This window comes from Schistocerca americana, chromosome 1 (genome assembly GCF_021461395.2).
Source record: "Schistocerca americana isolate TAMUIC-IGC-003095 chromosome 1, iqSchAmer2.1, whole genome shotgun sequence".
Lineage (NCBI taxonomy): Eukaryota > Metazoa > Arthropoda > Insecta > Orthoptera > Acrididae > Schistocerca > Schistocerca americana.
The window spans coordinates 1053406375-1053425030 of record NC_060119.1 but is presented as its reverse complement, the minus strand read 5'-3'; the positions used below and the strand labels follow the sequence as shown (position 1 = coordinate 1053425030).

Sequence of the window (18656 nt, the reverse complement as noted above, 5' to 3'; positions counted from 1 at the left end):
GTTATTTGGTATGGTCGTGCAAAGAAAATTGTGGACATAAGAAGCTTTGCAAAAACTGCAATTATTCTTGATGAATTTCAGTCCACAATCTGTAATAAAAATGTGCAGAATTCCCTTGAGCGTGAGAAAAATCAGAGAAGTATGTGTTTCAGGATTTTACTACGCACGGTGAATTTATTACAGCTCAGAAAGTGACCCAATGGCTCGTGAAATCCACCAACAGAAGCAGATTGCCGTATTTTTCGATGACAGTAGTACGATATGTCCGCTCTGTAACACTGAAGATTTAGTATAATTTGCTTACGAAAGCCGTTGGCGTTTCTTGGACGTTAGGCTTCAGAGAATCATCTGCATCTCAACTCACGTTTCGATCCTAGTTGGTGTTGTAGACTCGCGCTCTTCACTCAGGAACGACAGAAAATATTTTCTCCGTTCAGGTTCCTCGTAAGATCAATTTCTGCATGACATTTGTCTCCATCCCTGAGTTTCAGATTTATTTTCGAATTAGTTTTGTGGCTCTTCTAGTCAAAGTAACACTTACACGCAACGTCTATAAATATTTGTTGGATATTTTCCAATCTCTGTCTTCCTACCCCTCTGCAGCTCCCTGTAGTGCGTTCCATAATCTTGTCCGTATTGTTATTGCTTTCCACATATTTCTTTCCTCACCGATTCCACAAAGAACCTTCGGATTTCTCATGAGTTCGCCATTTTTACTACATCCTTATACAATATCACAATTCAAAAGCTTCGATATTCGCAATGTCAGTGATTCACTCTTATACAATGATTTGCTCCAAGCCTACATTCTCAGAAATTTATTCCTGTGATCAAGGACTATATTGTATGGTAGTAGATTTGTTTTACCGTGGAACGCCCTGTTAGCGTGTACTAGTCTGCTTCTTACATCCTCATCTTCGTCCACAAATTTTGATGTTAAGTTCATCGCTAATCCCTTTTCTGCTACTCGTCATTACTTTCGTCTTTCTTAAGTCTACTGTCAATCAGTATTCTGTTCAAAATGGTTCAAATGGCTCTGAGCACTATGGGACTTAACTTCTAGTCATCAGTCCTCTAGAACTTAGAACTACTTAAACCTAACTAATCTAAGGACATCACAGACAGCCATGCCCGAGGCAGGATTCGAACCTGCGACCGTAGCGGTCTCGCGGTTCCAGACTGTAGCGCCTAGACCCGCTCGGCCACCTCGGCCGGCCAGTATTCTGTGTCCAATATGCAAATCAACAGCTGCTTTAATTCTTTCTGTCACTAAGAATAGCGGTGTCATCACTGAATTCTATGACTGACGTGTTTTCATCTTGAATTTTAGATCCACTCTTGGACTTTTATTTCCACCATTGCTTCTTCCATGTACGGCATGCATAGCAGGGGACAAAACTGCATTTACATCTTACAATCTTTTTAATTCGAGCATTCTTTACTTGGACTTCCATTATTATCCTTCCCTCTTGGCTCATGTACATATTATATATATTATATGTGACTCGTGTTCCACTAAACATTACGGCTGTTTTTCTGAGAATTTCGATCCTCTTGCAGCATTCATCTTTGTAGAACGATTTTTCTAGGCCGAAAAAGTGTCTTGGTTTTTCTTGACTCTTGCCTCTGTTGTCAATATATTGAGCATTATTTCGGTTTATTTGCAGTGTAAATATGGTAAAAATTGAGAATAAGAAACAAAAGTTTTGACGCAGGCAGTCGATCCTACGACCCTCGGATTTCGCGCTGCGCCAACTGCTGCCTGGAAGCTACGCTAACATAAATGGTTCTGTTGTGTTGGCAGAAGAGCCAACACCGTGTTACTAGTGGAGGCCGAAATGCACGCGTTTTAGCTCACGCAGGCTGGCATGAGGAGGGAAGAACTATACTGACGTGAGGTCTGGAACATGACAACGAATTAGAATTCAGAAAGCGGACGTAATTAGTTTGATACTTAACTTTAATCCATTAATGATGAACGTCGCTCTTGACGGTACATGATTCACAATATTATCTGTTCAGAATACATCCTTGAAGTAATTATAGTAACTGAATATGGCGCCTTGCTAGGTCGTAGCAAATGACGCAGCTGAAGGCTATGCTAAACTGTCGTCTCTGCAAATGAAAGCGTATGTAGTCAGTGAACCAGCGCTAGCAAAGTAGGCTGTACAACTGGGGCGAGTGCTAGGGAGTCTCTCTAGACTAGACTTGCCGTGTGGCGGCGCTCGGTCTGCAATCACTGATAGTGGCGACACGCGGGTCCGACGTATACTAACGGACCGCGGCCGATTTAAAGGCCACCACCTAGCAAGTGTGGTGTCTGGCGGTGACACCACAGGTTCATACCTCGCTCCCACTTCTGTGACTTTCCTCACTGACCAACCCAACATTTACCACAAATTTGGACACAATCGGTGATACCGAGTAGGCGCGGTCCCCTTACGAGCCAGAAGCGGCCACTTCCTGCAACGTCAGCAGACAGCGCCGGCTGGGCACTCGAGCAGCTGCGGGCATCCTTGACGTAACAGCGGCCGCCAGGAACCGGACTTGGTCCGCAAGGCGGCCTCTGCGACTGCGCGGCCCTGAAAGCGCCGGTAAGGCTCAGATTCCTGCGCGCCGGGGCAGGTGAATGTCGGCCGTGCCCCTGCGGCCGGCGCCGCTGCCCGCCCTCAAGGGCGCCGCGCCGGGCCCTGCGGCCACGCCCACCGACGGCCACATCCCCTGGGAAGCTGCTCGACTTGAGCGATCCAAACCCCCAAAAACACAGTACCGCCTACCGTGTACACAGGCCAATATGCAGCATATCTGTGCATGTGCAAGTGGAACGATCATATAAAATTAATTGTTGGTAAGGCGGGTGCCAGGTTGAGATTCATTGGGAGAGTCCTTAGGCAATGTAGTCCATCAACAAAGGAGGTGGCTTACAAAACACTCGTTCGACCTATACTTGATTATTGCTCATCAGAGTGGGATCCGTACCAGGTCGGGTTGACAGAGGAGATAGACAAGATCCAAAGAAGAGCGGCGCGTTTCGTCACAGGGTTATTTGGTAAGCGTGATAGCCCAACGGAGATGTTTAGCAAACTCAAGTGGCAGACTCTGCAAGAGAGGCGCTCTGCATCGCGGTGTAGCTTGCTGTCCAGGTTTAGAGAGGGTGCGTTTCTGGATGAGATATCGAATATATTGCTTCTCCCTACTTATACCTCCCGAGGAGATCACGAATGTAAAATTAGAGAGATTCGAGCGCGCACGGAGGCTTTTCGGCAGTCGGTCTTCCCGCGAACCATAAACGACTGGAGCAGGAAATGGAGGTAATGACAGTGGCACGTAAAGTGCCCTCCGCCTCACACCGTTGGGTGGCTTGCGGAGTATAAATGCAGATGTAGATGAAGATGTCATAAGGCTACGAGTGTTTGTTGACGGCTTACATGCCAGATTCTGTCTGATGGACTATTCACTTGTTCGTTTGCTCGTTTTGTGCGGAAGGTATTATTTTCGACACAAACTTGGCACAAATTCGTTTCTGTACGTCCTGGAAGGTTCCTCGTAATGCGTATAAATCACTTTCTGCGAATGCACAGATTTATCCTTCATCAATCATATCAGTTGTGCGAGTGGATTAGGGATTTTCTGTCTGAAAGGTGACAGTTCGTGGCCACTGACGGGAAGACATCGAGTGAAACAAATGATATCTGGTCCCATAGGCCCTCTGCTGCTCCACATCTATACAGGGTGTTAGCAAATTCCCTCTATAAACTTCTAGGAGTTGTAGAGGGGATTAAGTACATAATATTTTGAATAGGAAGCCATGTTCGGAAACGTACCGTTTCCGTTCTACGATGGTTTCACTTCAGATGTTTAACTCATCCACTACCGCTCCAAGAACTGAATTAGGCTTAACGCAGTACAGTTACTAGGTAGCAGGTCGAAAGGAAACATAACGAAAAATTTGTCACTTAAGCACATTTGTTCGTGTTAACATTTAAACATTACGTGTTTACATTATTCCAAGACGAAAAAGAACCCAATATACTGTACGCACATAGCAGTACTGAAGCATTACAACAGCCGCTCGATGTGGCAACCACCAACGTTGTTACAGACAGTGTACTTATGAAGTTTTTTCTGGTACAAGCTCTCCATCCACCTGGTGTATCTTCAATTTCTAGTGCAGCGGCCAGATCTCGTGCCAGCAGATCTTCCTCTGTCAACTGGAGCAGACGTTAAGCTACATCAGGTAACCGTCTGACGTAGTACACGTCTGTTGCACCTCAGGACAAGTAACTTTTCTCTTTCCCTTAGCAGACGTGGACGCATTAAACATTTGAACTAAAAGTCGTAGAAAAGGAACGGCACGTTTCCGGACATGGGTTTCTATTCAAAATATTTTGTACTCATTCTCCTCTACAAGTGCTAGAAGTTGGTAGGGGCAATTTCCTAACACCCTGATTTAGAAGACAATCGGAGCAGGGCTCTTGCATTTTTTACAGATGATCCTCTCATTTACCGTCTAGTAAACTCACCAGAAGATCAAAACCAACTGCTAAACGATTTAGACGAGATGTCTGTATGGTGGGAAAACTGCCAGTTGACTCTAAATAATGAAAACTGCGACGTCATCCACATGAGTATGAAAAGAAATCTGCTAAGTATCGGTTACAAGCTAAATCACACAAATCTGAAGGCTGTGAATTCAACTAAACACATACAGGTTACAGTTATGCACCGTTAAATTGGAATGATCACATAGATAATACTGCGGGGAAGGCGACGCAAAAACTGCGCTCTATTGGCAGAACACTTAGATGAAGCTAAAGATCTATTAAAGAAATTGCCTACAGTACACTTGTACTTCCTCTGCTGGAGTAGTGCTGCGCGCTATGGCATCCTTACCAGACAGGATTAACAAAAGAGATTTGTAAAGTTCAAATAAGGGTAGCTTGTTTACTACTGTCGTGAAATAGGAGAGAAAGTATCACGGATATGATACACAAATTAGGATGATAATCATTAAAATTTAGGCGTTTTTCATTGCGGTTCTATGAGCCCCCTGCCCGACACATAAGCGTGAATTGCAGAGTAGTCAAATAGATGTAGATGTGGAATCTAAAACCTTTCTCAATTGTAGAGCAACAGACCCAGTGGTCCGCTTATGAGTATATTAAACATCTACATCTACAGTCAAACCCTTAAAAGAGGATGCTGGTCGCTTTGGAGCGCCGAGGACAGCGTATAATTGCCACCTGGCAGTCATGAGGTCCTCCGCTGCTGACGTCAGCCATGCCAGTGATGTGGTGCCTACGTACCAGTCGGTTGTACGAATCAGTGCAGTAAGATAAATCGACGTGAAGACATAACAGAATGACAGAAAGAGCATATGACCACACTGTGAATGAAGTTGCCCAAATTGTTGATATATGAACACTGACTGTCCAATGTCTATAAGGAATGGCGTTCCAGCTCTGCACCACGCACTAGGACCAGTGGTCGTAAAAGGATCCTAATCAACGGGGATCGCAGACGAATTTCGTGCCTTATTAGTAATGATCGCTCGTAAACGCCGTAGAAATTGCTGTTATCAGTGAATGCAAGTCCATGGTTCAAATGGCTCTGAGCACTATGGGACTTAACATCTGTGGTCATCAGTCCCCTATAACTTAGAACTACTTAAACCTAACTAACCCAAGGACATCACATACATCCATGCCCGAGGCAGGATTCGAACCTGCGACCGCAGCAGTCGCACGGTTCCGGACTGAGCGCCTAGAACCGCTCGGCCACCGCGGCCGGCTGCAAGTCCATCTCAAAAAGTTTCCGAGCGAGTTTATGTTGGGGATTGCTTGAAATAGACATTTGGAGGCGGATATGTCGCATAATGCTATTTACCACAGAGGCACATAATGCTGCGCACCTTCAGCGAACCAGACAACGCAGAAACGGGACAGCAGCTACCCGTAGTAGCGTGGTGTAGGCGGACGAGTCGCGATTTTACTCCTTTTTTTTCTCTCAAATGATGGTTGGTGTCCACTGTTCGTACGGGCCAATGAGGTGTTTAAACCGCAGAACCTGTACAGTGAAGTTCAGGCCAGAGCTGGTTCTGTGGTGATTTGGTGGTGTTTTTCATACCACTAACTTGGCCTATTTACTCAGATTACTATCAACATGAAGCAAGATATTTCAACACCGTCGGTGACCAAGTGTTGGCCATTATTCTACATTTCCATTATGAGTATGCTGACGACACTCCTGTCTCCCAGGCTGACAAATGCCCTATTTACAGTGCTCATGCATAAGTTCCTGATGCGACGAACACTTAGACACCCTACCGTATTTCGATTGACCTGCTAATTCACCCGATCTTAAGCCCTCGGAAAATGTGTGGGACTATTTGGAGCAAGTGTTGAAACGAAGCAATCAACACCACCATTTTGGTAACTCTACAGGATTTAACTCACAACGAGTGGCTTCAGATGGAAGCTCCAGATTCTTTTCCTCTGCGAATTGAGGCCATTATCATGCCTTGAGGCTGTGTTACGTGGTATTAGCTTGGTGTCTGTTGGAGTAACTTTTTTTCATTATACTAATCTCTCACAAAAAGACCTGAAAATAATAGTGATGACTTATACCTAGTCAACCTGGGAGGATATTCCTTGGCAGAGCTCACAAGCGATATAGCTAGTCTTTGGTTGCCAGATGAACTATTCGCTCCAGCATCTGCAAGTGACTCCTTACATAACGAGGAAAAGAAACGGAAGAAACAAGTTTTCACGGTCATCCTTGGTACTACCAGCAATCTTCCTGATGCAGTTGCCGCAACAATTTCACCCGTTATCCTTGCCCAGAACTGGTTCTTCATCTCTAATAAAGCCGGCAACGATGGTTAAGAGCTGACCTTAATATTTATTTACCACGACGAAGTTTTCTCGAACCAGAATTTACATTTCTGAATGGTATGCCCGAGATAAATTTAGCTATTTGCTTTGGGATTAGGTTTCTTTCCACACATAAAACGATATTCAGCGTCACTGCATTTACAACTAAAAATGTAGTTCGAAACGTAAAACACGATGTAATCCACTCGAACGTGATAGCATGAACATACAAAGGATTAGATGGCAGAACACAAGGTTGTTTGGTGCAGAACAGTATTTTACTGGTGCCTTATTAAAGAGGCAATGATCTCGCATAGTGGGCGATTAAGAACGAAGTAATATTTACTTTTATTGCTGAGAATCAAAGTTTTACGTCATATATGACGACTATTAAATCATTCCGGTTTCGCAGTTATTTCAGCGAATCATATTGTCATTGAAACAAACGAAAATAACTTTGATTTTATCCATAACATAAACGAAAACAATATTGTATCATGATACGATAGAAATTTGCGTAAGCCGTAGCTGAACCTTATCTATTTCTACATAGTAGGGCCAAGGCGAAATGTGTTTTATCTTAGCAAACTAGTCCTATCTTCCTGCCGTATATATTGAAAGGGCCTGGCATGGGGGCAGCGTGTAGCGGTATTTATACTGCAATAGCGGATCCAGGCCATCCTACCTTTCAGATTGAGCACATTTCTCACATACTTTCGAAAAAAGTTTCATGATTAAGCGTTACATCGTTGTATTCCTATAATTTTTCCTTTCGAACGCCGTTGGAAAGTATACCGTTCGAATTTACGTACTTCAGTATTTCGATTGACATAAGAGTTAAGAGGATGAAACAGGCAACAAAATTAGGTGCTCCCTCTCCTCCTATCATTCACTGAGAACCTCGTTTGAATATATTTAACTATTCACGCAAGGAAACGATATTACTCCTCACGTGACCCACTCTGCATAAAGCACAGAAGCAACGACTCTGTTACATTGTTGAGAAAGAATGCAATGGTAATGCTTCTGCTGTAGCATGTGACTGCAACTTGAATGACATCAATTCAGATCCTCTGAGTGACGCACAGTAGACAGGTGCTATGAAACAGGCTGATCTGAATGTTACACAGCGGTATCTCATGAGGTTTTCTTATACAAGAAGCGGTATTGTCTACATTATTACTCAAATAAAGACGAGGGCTATACGAGGGCTGTACGAGGGCTACTGGTTTTTCAAGGTCCGATCTGTTGCAAAATTAAAACAACAGTGAAAAATCCAATGAATCTTTGAGTAGATGAGTCGTACAGTGCCTTTAGTATGCTCATCGATGGCGTCACGTCGAACGCTTAATTTCTGAGCGCACAGTGAGCACGTAAAAGTCTCCCGCTAAGTGTGAAGTGCGAGCTCCATTCGATGTTTTCATGCTAAAGGGTTTCGCCTGATTTCATGCAACCCGCATAACGTAACTGTCACGCATGACCGAAAAGTCCGTCGCTACAATACTCGGTCGCACAAACCAGCTGCAACGAAGACGCTCCTGCAGCTTTATCGCTAGGAAGAAAGCCATACAGCCCAGACTTGGCTCTCCCTGATTTTCATCTCTATGCTCACATGAACCGCTAGCTATGACGACAGAATTTTTGCGCAGACAACGAGCTGCAGACCAGCTGCAAGGCATAGCTAAATGCTGCAAATAAACATCTTTGATTTTCACTGTAGTTTTTATTTTGCGACAGAACGGACCTTCAAAAAATAGCATTCGTAATAAAAAACAAAATGTACCTGAGTAGTACTGGCAGGTCGCCGGTCGCCCGCAGTCTTCAGTGTGAATGGTTTGTTTACTGACGTGCCTCTGTTTTCAGGACCCATCCAGTTCCCGCCAGCGCCTCCCAGCCTGGACAGCAGCGGGGTCGTCGTGGGTGCCTCGGGGTACGGCTTTGTACCACCCGGCACGCAAAACCGTAAGTTGTCAAAGTCCTCATGTTTTTCAGCGATAAAACCTGTTCCCACGTTTACATCGTCTCTGGACAGTAAATCTGTTACCTAACGCGTGTCTCCTCGATCGTCGTTTTAGCAACCACTGTTCTGACCAACAGTATTTTCCAGATTCCACCTTCTGTCATACCTCCGCCAATTCAGTGCATCATTTAATTTCCTACAACCCCATACTACGTTGTATCCGTGACCGGAAGAGTTTCTGTTTTTTACTGAACTAATTATTTTTGTGATTTCTCTGAGAGTTAATTTTGCAAACCTGATGCGTTGTGACGGAGTATGTGGTGCCTGGCCACTTAACTCGAATGGATCTGCATTTAATGGTCCAGTTTTTGTCCCTGCGTTTTCTGCTTGTATTAGGAGGGATTCATTGAACTTGGTCGACAGTATTGTATCAACTACACTTGAATAAAACGCGGCAGCACTTTGACCATAATTTTTAACTCTTCATTTTTCTCAGATGAGACACTAGTTTGGAGTCGATGCAACTATCTTCACAGTTCTCGATCCCCTCCTACCTTCTGTTAATTCCTTCATCTTAAGTTACCTACTACAGTTACATTGTGTCTAATCTGTTATACAGGGTTATTCAGCTGCGTCTACCTATGGATTTTATGCAAACCGCACGCCTTAAAATACGACGCACTCGATTTTCACATTCTCTCGCTCGCTACACGCAATCTGTTAGTCCTACAGAAAAAAGTGAACAGAATATTTTTCTAGGAAATTTAATGTAGTTAAATTTTGCAGTTGTATACGTTGTCACTAGAGGCCGTATTTTTCGAATTAATCATGAATAACATACAAAAGTGACCTTCAGACACGTTTATCTTGTATAACTCGAAAACCGTGGCCTCCAGCAGAAACGTATACCAGTACAAAATTTAGCTACATTAAATTTCCTGCAAAAAGGTCCTGTTCATTTTTTTTCTGTAGTGAGCGAGAGAATATGAAAATCTTGCATGTGGCGTTTGGTGTTACAAATTGCGCAACCCATAGGTAGGGGCAATGTACGTTCTAATGTCCGCTTGTCCCTGTAATTTTCCCTTCTACTATGCCTTTTAGTGTCAGGTTCACAAATATTTTATACTGTAGCTCATGTAAGAATAGTCAGCCTCTTCTCCTGATAACTGTATTTCTGTGATTACTTTTATACTGACCCAAGGAGGTGCCGTGGCGAGGTGTTTGCCTACCATTACTTCACAACCTAGGATTACGATGACTGATCTTAGCATCCTTATTAGCTTGTATGTCTACTACACGCACGTAATACGTACTGCCTGTGACTGGCGAGATGACAAAATGATCTGTCTTTACGGACGAGCAGACTACAAACCAATGTATGGCTGTTTGGAAGACGACGAGCCGAATCTCCACCCGGCCATCCAGATTTAGATTTTCCTTGATTTCCCTTAATCGCTCCAGACAAATGCCGCGTTGTTCCTTTTAAATGACCCATCCTTTACAAATCCGAGTTTGTGCTCCGTCTCTAATGATCTTTCTTCCTTACATAGACTTCTTTCCTCACCTACTCTTTCTAATCTTTCCTTACTTTCTTAGGCTACTGCCAGTACCATCTCTGTTGTGCACATTTCATTCCTACATAGTGGTGTTTTTCATACCTACAATTTCACGAAATTCTTCCTCAGGGCAAAGTCAGATTCTATTCTAGAAGAGATCATTTCTTTAAACACTTATTGGTCTTTCCCTTTTGCTGCAGTTTCTTTATTTATTCGGAGTAGCAGTGTTCTTATGTGGCGATAGAAGGGTTAAAAATGCTAAATACTGACACGATTCAGAAAACACCCTTAACTGTTGATCGTCTCAGTCGTGGGTTAGAATAGTCGCAGGTCAGTGAAACATTATATCGTGTTACTTTCAATAGAATCACGCCTAGTAATGCTACGTAATCTTGTATACAACTTCTGTCGTTTTGCCAGCTTTACTTTTTAAAACGCGCTAGTTCATATACGGCATCAGACTTTCTATTCGTTGAGACTTTTTACCAACTTCAGACAACCATTTTTCTTATGAATTTCAAAGTAGATGTTTCGACTGGTTTTCTTAAATATATGGTGTATAGTTGTTGCCTAGTGGTAAATATTGTCGTAACTGAAATTAAAATAAATGAAACTGCGGAATTAAAATTGGTTCATGTCGATGATAATTTATGCGAATTTTAATCTGCAGCGTAAACAAAAGCTTTTTTTTATTATGTCACATATCCTTATTTGGCTGTAATTATTAGAAGAAGATCTACTTGTCACACACAGTCAGCGGATTTAGGCTCTGTGCCCATTATCAGTGATCCTACAGTTGAAAAAAAGTGCGAGATTGAGACCGAAATCGGCTGAACGTGTGAGTGCTATAAAGATTTAACAGTGGACCCTTGCGAAACTTTCTCACTTTTATAGCATTCAGAAATGGCAGTTTTTGGAATGAGTATAGTCGTTGGGATAAGGGTAGTTTGGGAACGAAGATAAAATACCTTTAAAAATGAGTCGAACGACTTGAAATAATAATCATGATTTTATGATACATCCTTGTATATACATTCCTTTGCACGTTATGTTGGACAAAATTTTTTACACAGCCTTACAATACATCGGTATTGCACATTTGACGTAACAATGTAATATTCGTGTACTTTTTGTTGTTCGTTTTCTTTAAGGGATACAGATATGTTAGTTGATTTAGTTACCCCTGAAAAGGCTCCATATAACTGTTCGTGAGTGAAGACGGCCTTTGGTAAATAGAATCCTGATCTGTGAACCTTTGGCCCTGCGACTTGTTTATTGTGAACGCAAATGCAATTTTCATAAGCGACAATCTTCTTGTGAACTGAAAAGACATGCTTACAACAGCTTTCCCTGTGCAAACAGCTGGGCATTGATTGTAAGGAGGGGACCCGTGCGAAACTTTCGCACTTTTACAGTTGTAAACAATGACGAGTTTTGGAATAAGTGTAGTCCTTGGGATATGGGTAGTTGGTGACAATACAAAAACGTCTGTCATTTCGGAAAGCATATTCGTTTAAATTATCCATTTATTAAATACTTTAAAACAAATAAAATGGTATTGTACGCAGCCAAATACGAATAGACACACACATCTGTCAGCAGTGGATGTGTTCCATCAGATGTATTTGACATCTCTGTGCCTAGCTGATACAGTTTTGGTTTTTATTTTAGCCTCTTAGTGTTGCATGTGAGGGTCTTTTCTATGAGCTCACCCCCCTGTTTTGAATTGCCAGATGGCAATGTGACACATGTAGGGGCTTTGTAATTCACGTATCAGGTTATCAGAAGATGGCACTATAATTTTGCTGAAACTAGTTAATCAGTATCAGTACATCTGCGAGCTGGCCAATAAAATCTCTATTTTGGAAGCTTTTTTAAATTTTTGATACGGTATTTGACATAAGATAATATGGAAAGGGTCCTATATTCGTAATAAGTTAAATTCGTAAGATATGGGTTTGAGGCTGGGCATCCATGATGTCCGTGATAGTTATAAGCGTCTTATCTTAACGTTTTCCACAAATAGTAAGTTTTAGCACAAAGCCGGTAAGCAACGTCAGAAGCCTGTTCCATGTACGATTAGTATGTTTTGAGAAAAATAAATGTTGATTTGAGAAATAATAGCTATGATATAATAGTTACAGCGAATTAAAGGAAATATGATGTCAGTTAGAGGTCATGTTCGCTTTAGAGGGGATTTTAGACGGTCAGGATACACGGACTCAAATGCGACAGCTATGCTCGCTGCGGTAATGAATCGCCGCTTACTTAACAAGTGTGCGGCTAAGCTGCCAGATAAGCACGTTATTGGGGACTCCCAGTCTGGACCCACACAAGGGCGTGCTTGGCCGCAGCGTAACGTAATTACCGGAACTCACAACAAAACCCGCTGCCGACCTGACGGACGTGAGTAACTTTATCTGATACAGCTTGTGATTTGGGATCGAGTAATTTCATAGCGGCCCGCGGGCAAGTTGTGAGAGGTGCGTGCAGCGCGGCGCGGCGCGTCGGTCAGTGGGGGACCGGCCACAATATAAATGGAAATGTGGCCCGCGACGCATCGATGACTGCCAATTAGCGCCACGGCACAGTGGCGCAGAGCCTCGCCTGCTGCCAGCCGCTCACCTGTGCGCACTCTCGCTGCTCGCTTTTGGCGAATTACTAAAGTTAGATTGAATGCCGACCAAGTATCGCGCCCAGCTCACGAGCGGGTATGTGTGTCTCACTCTGTCGCGAAAGTGATAGCGCCCGGAGTACGCATGACGTCAGCGTAAAGGACACCTGCTTCGCTTCTCCGTATATTCGTGTCTACACCTTATAATACTCCATTTTCCATTTCCATTCTCACATGACTTTGTCTTTTACAACTGCTCTTCTCAACCTCTGTCTCTCGTCCTAGCTACCCTTTGAGTTAATGATTTCTTTATGACTAAAGATTTCTACGTGGTATTTCGTCCCACCGAGTCTGTTCTGTCTACTCTGATGTTCAAACCATTCGAGCCTCTCTTAAAAATGCCTGTGTACATAGCGGTATTTCATGACGATCAATAAATTCTACATTATTTAAATATGTTAACTATACACTCTTTCTTAGCGGTTGTCGTTAGGGTCAAGCAAATTACTTGCAGCCCAAAAATACTCGTCTTCTTCTAAGGCGGCCCGGGTAAGATAAAAGATTGAGCTCCTCTGATCTCTTCGCTTCTCCGTATATTCGTGTCTAAATCTTACAATACTCCATTTTCCATTTCCATTCTCATATGACTTTGTCTTTTACAACTGCTCTTCTCAACCTCTGTCTCTCGTCCTAGCTACCCATTGAGTTAATGATTTCTTCATGACTAAAGATTTCTACGTGATATTTCGTCCCACCGTGTCTGTTCTGTCTATTCTGATGTTCAAACCATTCGAGCCTCTCTTAAAAATGACTGTGTACATAGCGGTATTTCATGACGGGACACTTGCAGAAAATTGTACGAAATCAGTTTTCCCTGCATCAGGACATTTTTATTCAAATAAATACTGTTATTACGTGAGAGTACAGCCTTACAGAACATTAGTCATTTCTCCTGCATTAAGCTCTTTCTATTCGAAAGAAACAATTTCATTGATAATTAGGCAACGAAATAAAGTACTTGTTTGAGACCGATATTTGACCAGTTCGACAACGGTGCTGTTTCGTAGCAGCATAGATAAAATTTCACCATGTCCTTCGTCTTGCCAATACCATTAACGTAACTTCCCCACCAACTTTTGCTGAAATTTAAAAATCAAACGATAAGATGGTTTGTATTTAGGTGCTCATATTTTCTGGAGCACTCAATTAGCATCGTGCCATTAAATAAGGGCCATCGGTGTTTCAGTATTTCACTAGATTAAGTTGCCAGGATGAAGCGTACAGCAAAAACTGGCAATTTACATTAATACACTGGATGTACCACACCCAAAGGGGTACACATTTAACACTGTGGGTAAAATATATTTTTGTAATCATCTAAGATGCTAAAGCAACCATTTGATTGAATGATTTGTTTTTCTTAACGGAATATCTTAACTCATAAAGCGAAGAGTACGGTTGTGCAGCATAGATGGAAGTGCTAGGTACAACAGAGAAACTAAAAAATTCGCCAACGGCTGCGTTAAGCAACTCCTAAAGCGTCAATGAGACGTCACAAGTGTTCCAGAGTCGTACGCTATACGAAAGGCTTTAGGCATCACTGAGATATTCACTCTCAAAACTCAGAGAGCATACATTTGCAAGACGCGCCAAATAAGATATTACTTCCTTCTACATACATGTAGAAGACGATGGCTGCCTAAAGAGAGAAATTTGAACTCTTACGGAGACTTTTCGACAGCCGTTCTTCCCATCCAGCATTCGTGACTGGGACAGGAAAAACATAATGATGCGCGAAGTGCTCTCCGCCACACACCGTAAGGTGGCTTGGGTCATGTCGAAATGTTCGCAAGGAAACGTTTTGTACAGTTAACTGGGAAATGCGTTAAGCTTGGAACAGACGTTTTCCTCTTGTACATAGCGTGGCAGGACTGAAAGGACTTTACTTCGCACTAGGTGCTAATTATACCTATAATCACACGTCGTAAATATTTTCAACATAATTTTTGTGCTCAATTGTTCAACAACTCAGGCGGACAGTCTCCCAAAACCTTCAGGGTCAGACATTGCAAGGAACAGTCGTTTCTCCTGAGTGGAGAGCAACCACGCCAACTCCGAGTCGTGTGAAGTTGCATTCCGTCATAGCGTAAGCGATAGCAGGGACAGAGCTGCGTAATAACACAATGGTAATTAAGCGTGTTTGGCAGCAGTCTTTCTGTGCATCTTTGTGCCCGTCAATTACCCTGACCATATGAGTTTCCATCGGACACCAACTGTTCTATAGATGTTCACCTGCTTCTGACTTACTAATTCTGTAAGGTTCTCATTTCACTGTGCTCCTTCGTTTTTTTTCCGTCTCTGGACGTATCATCACCTCTCTATGAGAAATAGCTAATGCTCAACGATGGGTGGTGATCGTTTCTCAACAAAAACTAATATTACTCAGCTTTCATAGATCAAGGAATGTTACTTGCACCGACAATCTATGAAACTTACGCAATGCTGTAACCATCCTCTCATCCGCCGCTTACATCCATACTGGAACCTAATGTACGTCTTTTGAAATATACATTTTTGTCCTTCAAGAGTGTGGAAACTGGACTCTTCATACGTCAAACTATAACTTTTGTACTGAGTAGCTGCATTGTTTCTTATTTTTTAGCATCTTCCTTTGATGAGCAAAACACTTCAATCACAAGTCTTAAGCTTTGATCGGGTTGCTCCCTTTCACATCGTTTCTTCCGTAGCGACAATTCCTGCGTAGATTTCTGTGTGCCAGCTATGGATTTCGAAAAAAAAAGGAAGAACAAGTGAAGGAGTGTAGCTCCAGGTCAAAGAAACAAACTGAGCCATTTAACGTCACCAGAAAATGGCCCTAAGGACAGCTGAGGCAACAATCAAGAACTCAAGTTCCATAATATTCTAATTTTATATGAAAGGGTTACCACAATTGTTGGCATCGCTTCACTCCTAGTCTTGTTCTCCTAACGAATTATTTATATTTGTCAAACTAATGGTACAGTGTAACTCATAAGTACCTCCGAGGTTTCAGAAAACGGCTGCATGAAAACTGCAAGATATACAGAAAGCAGACACACATCAGCGGACAGACCATCTTTCCAAGTTTCTGACGCTCTTTATAGCTACTCAACGCGGGCGCCGTATGTGACAGAGTAAACGTCAATAGGTGCGTGGAATTTATTGAAGTTGATGCTGTGGGAAGGCGCAACACCGCCACCAATCGAGATCTTTTCACTGGGTTGCCTTTCTTCGGGCATCAAACTAATTCGATGTTACAATACGGAGCGGATGATTTCAGTAAATGTTTAGACACGACTACCCTCTAGTGGTGGACTCTGCAACTAGGACAAGGTGCTTATTACGAATCACGACTTGGAGAGCTGCTCTATCCACTGACATGTGTAATATTCCTGGGCAAACTGCAGAGGTACTTATGAATAGCCCTTTGTTTTGACCGTAATTATTATACATGTCTGTGAAGTTAGTACAATCAACGCTAATAATGATACGCAGAGAAAAAAAGGCACAAAATAAATGTTCTGTACCATTACTTGCAGCCACACGGCTATCGTTTAAGCAATCCTATTATGTAATAAAAATGTTTAGAAGTTAACAGATTACATCACATTTGAATGACCGCTACTTTGCTAGCTGTACGTTCACGTTATACAGTTTGGTGAAGTCATGTTACGCACGTGATGAATTGTCTGTAGACTGCTTTCCCGGTGTTTCAGGTCGTCCTCTGTCTGTCGGCCGCCACTTCTTCTGATCCCTCCACCACCGCCTCGCACGGTCACGAGCAGCAATGCGATGTGACGCGAGCGAGTCTCAGCCATCCAGCACTACACCAGCTCCCAGCACCTCACCCCACCCGCCGCAGAGCAGAATCTGCCAACAACTCAGCTGTACTCCACACACTTGGCCGCAACCACCGGTCCATCGACTGTCGCGAGGCAGAGAGCATCAGTGGGCGCGCGAGCAATGCGCTCTCGTCTGTCTGTCTCTCGCGCCTCGACTCCGTCCACTTCTGCACCGTCGAATCACTACACGAGCAGGCGGGCGTCTGATCACGCTGCCGATCTGGTGACGCAGCCGGCTCTGACGTAGATGCCATCGTCACTAACTGCTGTTACCAACGACATCCATGTATTTATTGTCACTATTGTCATTTCATTGTAACTGTTAATGCGTGTGATTCTCTGTGATTGCTGGTTTTATCATGTTGATAATAAATGCAGTTGCGGAGCTATTAAACACTTTGTACTTATTTACCATACTTTTCCGCCAAATATACCCACTATTTATCTAACTATGTGTGTGTGTGTGTATGACAGAGATAGAGAGAGAGAGAGAGAGATAACATGCCAGCAGAGCACCACCAGTTTCACATTATTTCCATGAACTAGAGTAATGGAGAGATTCCAGAGTAATAAGATTGTGAAAGGTTTCTACATTTGAGAATCTGACTCACAAGGAGAAGTCCCCATGGATGAGATTGGTTTCTTGAAACCATCTGTACGGTATTGTAGGTAAGGATGCCAGGTATCACACCCTGCAATTATTCACCTCTCGTTTCGAAAAAAAGAACTTTGTGATATCAGTTGATATGCTAGAGCTTTAAAAATAGCACTGGTACGCAGACCAGCGGTGTAGTGTAATAGGTAAGGTGGATGCCCCACAAGCAGAAGCTTTTGGTGCGAATCTCCTCACGTGCTTTGAAATTTATTTCTTAATCTTTATCGAACTGCTTTTGATTGCTCTTTTTTTAAGTTCACAGAGTCAGATATAACTTTTTTTATTTCTAATCCTTCGTCACATCATTTTAATTATAATTTTACTTTATATTTTACTTTTTTTATCCTTCCTTTCGTTCTTTTTACATTTAGAACATAAAAATAAATGAATTTAATTATTTTTATTTATCTGCCATAATATTGGAACGTTTGAAAATGTCGGTCTGTCGGTTAAAGAAAGATAAAATAATCTATTTATCTTGACTATGGGGTGGTGTCAAAAATAAATGAGACGTACATTTTTTTGGATAGTGATCACAAACATTTAAAACATAAATTTTTGTTCCACTATGAACAAACTAGCGCAGATGAAGATTTAAACGAAAGAAGGCATTGTAAGTGAAAAGAAATCCAAGCAAAGTTGGGAAAAGAAATGACGAATGCAATAACATGGACAAAAAGATGATAAAACGAAAGAAATTAAATTGAAAAAAATACAGAATAAGAATTATAATCACATGAACAAAATTCCAAACGAAGCAAGAATCATAGGAAGAAAACGTGACAGCAAATCAAACAGTTAATACGCTACTTAAAGTGATGTGAATAAGGAATAGAAATAAAAAGTTACATTTAAAGCAATTAAGTGAATAAAAATAACAATCAAAATAATTTCGCTAATGATTAGAAATAAAAAATTTCAAAGCACGTGAGGAGATTCAAACCCATGACCTTCTCCATGCTGGTAATGAACCTTAACCATTCTGCTACACCGCCAATCTGCTTGCTACTACTATTTACAAAGCTCTAGTGGATCACGCAGAACTACAAAGTTTTTCTTTCCGTCGATTACTCAAAAAGGAGGGCCCGCCAGGGTGAATGGTTGCAGGGTGTGATACT

The 18656-nt window shown here is 42.3% G+C and overlaps 1 protein-coding gene across 1 annotated transcript in view; it reads left to right on the top strand.

Moving 5' to 3' along the window:
* LOC124549533 overlaps positions 1 to 17277 on the top strand; it is a 39463-nt gene extending 22186 nt beyond the window's left edge. The window contains exons 3-4 of the mRNA XM_047125250.1: positions 8736 to 8834; positions 16758 to 17277. Coding sequence (XP_046981206.1) covers positions 8736 to 8834; positions 16758 to 16792 — 134 coding nt within the window. The 3' untranslated portion in view covers positions 16793 to 17277. The remainder of the gene's footprint in view (positions 1 to 8735; positions 8835 to 16757) is intronic.
* The last annotated feature ends 1379 nt before the right edge of the window (positions 17278 to 18656 follow it).